The sequence below is a fragment of the Penaeus vannamei genome, chromosome 31, assembly GCF_042767895.1.
Source record: "Penaeus vannamei isolate JL-2024 chromosome 31, ASM4276789v1, whole genome shotgun sequence".
In the NCBI taxonomy this organism is placed as follows: domain Eukaryota; kingdom Metazoa; phylum Arthropoda; class Malacostraca; order Decapoda; family Penaeidae; genus Penaeus; species Penaeus vannamei.
In genome coordinates, this window is record NC_091579.1 from 3,983,936 (window position 1) to 3,988,935 (window position 5,000).

Consider the following 5,000-nt stretch of genomic DNA (forward strand, 5'->3'; position numbering starts at 1 on the left):
ACGTATATAATTCTTTTGTATTGTAAATTATCTTTAATAGTTGGTCATAACTATAATTAACTTTCCCATTCTTTCCTCATATGATCTACCAGTGTAATAATTTTCTTTTTCCATTTTATCTGTCGTATTCCAGTTTTAAAAACATGCCCATACTTAATGTTAAAACCAGATAAAAAAGCAATAAAAAATAAAAGAACTAAACAAACCAAGGATAAACGAAACCAAAAAATTGAAAAAGAAAACCTGAGATGCCCTCAGTCTGCATTCTTCAAATTTGCACATATACCACATCCTAATTGGTCTCTTACAAAGAATGAAAATATACATCTCTCTCATAGATTTACAAACGGAAAACAACAAAATACCAGGGAGACATCCAGTGTGCCCGGCCGCTCCGTGAGCAACACTATGCTGATCAGACGAGTTACATGCACAGTGGTCTTTTTCTTTTTCAAAAATTCATTTTTTCATTTTTTTATTTCAAATAACATGGCATGACAACTAGCCCAGGCCTTTATTTTGATGCATAATAGTAATACATTCAACGGCATTACTCATTGCAATACATTATCAACTTTGAACATGAATTACTCAAATCTAATATTTTGGGCTTAATCCCCTCTCGCATATTGGGCCTCATAAAAATAAATAAATAAATAAATAAATAACCCGAGGCCATAAAAGAAAGCTAATAAAAAAGAAGATAAAAGTATAATAAAACAATAAAATGCTCCAAGGATAAAAAAGTGGCACAGGTGGTTGTCAAGAGTGACCACAGTTGGTGCTGTGATGTCAACAGGGGGGACACTCCTAGTCTGGACTCACACCATGGTGGGGGTACCTCACATCCACTGCAGCACCAAAATGACTGCTTCGGCCCAGGTAGCGATGCTTACGGCCAGACCTGCATGTACACAAGATCAGTTGAACCGCGCCGTAAGTGAATGAATCAGCCTTTAACGTCTTTAAGAGCATCTGCTACTTTGTGTCTGCAGAAAATTACTGACCAGCGTTGACCTGCTGAGGTCACTCATCTAAAAGTGCCTATCAATCTTCTACTTATCCTAAACAAAGGTCATACAATAGGCCAGTATTCTTCAGTGAGGTCTAAGTGCAGGTGTGGAGACTTTACTACCGTAAATCCTCTATATAAAACCGGAAAATAAAGCATACTACAAAGTATTCTGGTTCTGAAGTTGTCAATATTATTCCTCTACGAACTACAGCATATAATTCTCAGTACCTACAACCTGGATCATGGTACTTGACAATATATGCAGGATAGTATTCGTCTTTGTTATACTTTACGAAGATGTTGGGTGCATTATCATCATTACAGGTGGTATCAAAGCACCTGTCAAATGCACTATTTTGGGGAGGAATCTCCATGTCTCTGTTTCCCCTTGTCAATGTTCCTACTAGGACGAAAGCTACAAACACTGCTTTTAAGCCCAATTCGTTTTCACTGTAACTATTTGACAAATTTGAATCATTTGTGAAATATGTCCCTTTACCATGGACATTACCCACGTTAGTGCCAAACAGTCGCCAATCAAAGCTGTCACGGCAGATCAGATCAATTACTTTATGCTTTGTCCCGTGGAACATGTACTGTTCATTGACAAGGGACAAATCATTTTTGTATAGTGACAAAAGAAGCTTTTTCTTGTTCTGGTAAGCTTTCCAGAGATGGTTATTCTGAATGCGTTCCATGGTTGCAATGCGAATACTCCCCATTCCCTTTTGCAGCAGCCCTTTAATATGCATATATTCAGAGGAGGTTGCATGGATAGGGTGCCTCAAAAAGGTTTTGCCCTCTGACAGAACTGAAAATTGGTCACTGAATGAAATATCATGTTTCTGTTTTGAAGGAAGACATGACGGTCTCCTTCGTATTTCCCTTATTTTGTTGGTCTCCATATTTTTCTGATACATGTCCATAAGGTTAATACTGTAAGGATTGCCATCAACTGTAACCTGCATAATTTGTAATCTTGCATTGATTTTCTCGTATTCCATTTGATCGCTAAGAGAAACTATATAGAACTTTTCACCAGCTCCATCTGTGTATGGGTGCCAACAACCGCTGTCATCCTTCCAGTACCAGATCCACCGTGTCGCTAAACTTATATCCAACATAATATCAGAGGGAGTTGACAGTCTGCGTATGTTCACAGAGCTGTATTGAGACTGAAGTACCATGGTCTCAAAATTCACAAACCATACTTTACTCTTAGACAAAAAGGAATAGAATTTCGAAAATGCAGGATGGGTCCGAAGGTTGCGTTCCAGGGAAGGAAGCTCAATCTTGTCACTGTCTGGTCGACTGAACATTTCTTCAAGGTAGTGGGTCTGGTTGCGAGAAAATGTTGTCCATGAATTGCCAATCTGAACCTCCCATTGGTAAGGAATTTTAGCATGAATTCTTGAACAGTCACTTTTTGTACATCTGTTCATGACACTAAACACACATATTTCATTATTCGAATCTTGTTTTTTACATCTCATGCCTCTGTGATTATTCCGAATACATTCTTGGATATCAAAGCTTTTTCTGTTAGAGACCATTCTCATAAGTAGTTGATTGTGGTATGAAGTGAAATCGTGAGCATGATTACAATTATTTCTTTTGCATTGATCCTTCACCCAAAAGAGACATATGTGAAATCGCCGACAAAGCGTAGCATGACACCCGTTCTTACTGTTGTATTGGGGGCATACACGTAACCCAAATTTATCTGGAATAATATTAAACGGGACATTTCCAATTTGCGTCAGTTCAAAATTATCTGTTTGCAGCTTAGGAATGACATAATCACTATTTACGCAGTGTTTAACAGTTTGTCGGGCTGCCCTTACAGTGTTTAGACTGCTAATCTGCGATGCGGTGGCATTTGTCGCTTGTAGACCAGAATGGCTTGTGGGGTAGATGGCAGATGATGCTGAGGGAGTGGCCGATGCTGACGAGTATGGACTTGGTGGGCGGATGGCAGATGATGCTGAATGTGAGCTTGCTGAGGGAGTGGCCGATGCTGACGAGTATGGACTTGGTGGGCGGGTGACTGGTGAAGCTGCATTTGAGCCTGCTGAGGGAGTTGAACTCCAATTTCCCATTGTAGCTTCTGTAACAGAAAATAAAGGCAATAATTGAAAATAATTAATGATAATGATAATTACGAATGTATAATAATAATCATGTATATATATATATATATATATATATATATATATATATATATATATATATATATATATATATATATATATGGTCAAGCCGGATGCTTCCCCTTCGCACCTAGGCCCTAGCAGCTGCCTTCCTTTCTGACATCGCTCCTTCCACGCTTGAGCCTTGTTTGCCCAAAGAACTTTCTCCCCCTCGAGCAAGTCCGGCGAACTCACCCCCTTTGTCACGGGGAGAAGACCCGACACCCGAAAATACAGAAGCAGGCACCTGCCCAGGACAGGAATCGCTGGATAAAAGGGCATCTCGTCAAGCAGACCAGAGAGACAGAGCAGACAGAAGAGGAGCTGAGGCTGAACAGGGCAGCTCACCCTCCGCCCTCAGCACCAGGGGCAGGGGTGTCTCGTGGAGTCACACCTCTACCTCCCCAATAAACCAGCAAGCCAAGACCCCTTTCATTTACCACCTCTACGCTTCCAACCTCTCTTCACAATATGTATATATATATATATATATATATATATATATATATATATATATATATTTATATATACATATATATATACACATACATATCTATGCATATATATATATATATATATATATATATATATATATATATATATATATGTATATATATATATATATAGAGAGAGAGAGAGAGAGAGAAAGAGAAAGAGAAAGAGAGAGAGAGAGAGAGAGAGAGAGAGAGAGAGAGAGAGAGAGAGAGAGAGAGAGAGAGAGGGGGGGGGGGAGGAAGGGAGAGAAACTGAAAGAGTCACGGCTTCGGGTTAGCTAGCCACGTCCGCAGCGCTTTCGTGACCTCTGACCTGTTCTTCAGTGCTTCCACACACTCTACCTTGGGACACCGCCTTGACCGGACCTCCCCCCCCTCCCTTGGGGCTCCCCCCACGCGCGTTCCACTCGGCGCGCCCTTCCTTGCCCGGGTCTTGCACGAGCAGGAGATTGCCACGCCACGCTACCAGCCGGCTTAACCAATAAAGGAACCAAAGCAGAATTGTGTCTCCACAACTCACCAAAATCAGGGAAAACAAACCCTGACAGTTTACATGCCCTGTAAAGGCCAGGGAAAGATGTCCAAGCATCTACCCAATCTGGCTGAACTTAAACTGACTTAAGGGCCAAAATCAAACATTAAAAATACATGCCTGAAGGGCTGCACTTTATTGGTTAACTAACAACAAAAAAAAATATATTTTACAAAAATGAATGGTATATATCTCTAGTCCCTCACGATTCCGAAGTATATTGCTTGTTAACACGAAGCTCGTGTTCGAGTTGCAAAAGGACGGACCCGAAGTGTTGTGTTCGTCTGCACCAAGGTTCGTGTTCGGGTTGCAAAAGGACGGACCCGAAGTGTTGTGTTCGTCTGCACCAAGGTTCGTGTTCGGGTTGCAAAAGGACGGACCCGAAGTGTTGTGTTCGTCTGCACCAAGGTTCGTGTTCGGGTTGCAAAAGGACGGACCCGAAGTGTTGTGTTCGTCTGCACCAAGGTTCGTGTTCGGGTTGCAAAAGGACGGACCCAAAGTGTTGTGTTCGTCTGCACCAAGGTTCGTGTTCGGGTTGCAAAAGGACGGACCCGAAGTGTTGTGTTCGTCTGCACCAAGGTTCGTGTTCGGGTTGCAAAAGGACGGACCCGAAGTGTTGTGTTCGTCTGCACCAAGGTTCGTGTTCGGGTTGCAAAAGGACGGACCCGAAGTGTTGTGTTCGTCTGCACCAAGGTTCGTGTTCGGGTTGCAAAAGGACGGATCCGAAGTGTTGTGTTCGTCTGCACCAAGGTTCGTGTTCGGGTTGCAAA

General features: G+C 41.8%; 1 protein-coding gene across 1 annotated transcript in view; it reads right to left on the bottom strand.

Moving 5' to 3' along the window:
- Positions 1 to 229: 229 nt before the first annotated feature.
- Positions 230 to 5,000, bottom strand: part of LOC113819759 (protein mono-ADP-ribosyltransferase PARP12) — an 11,554-nt gene continuing 6,783 nt past the window's right edge. The window contains exon 2 of the mRNA XM_027371950.2: positions 230 to 3,122. Within this exon, the coding sequence (XP_027227751.2) occupies positions 1,237 to 3,114 (1,878 nt within the window). The 5' untranslated portion in view covers positions 3,115 to 3,122 and the 3' untranslated portion in view covers positions 230 to 1,236. The remainder of the gene's footprint in view (positions 3,123 to 5,000) is intronic.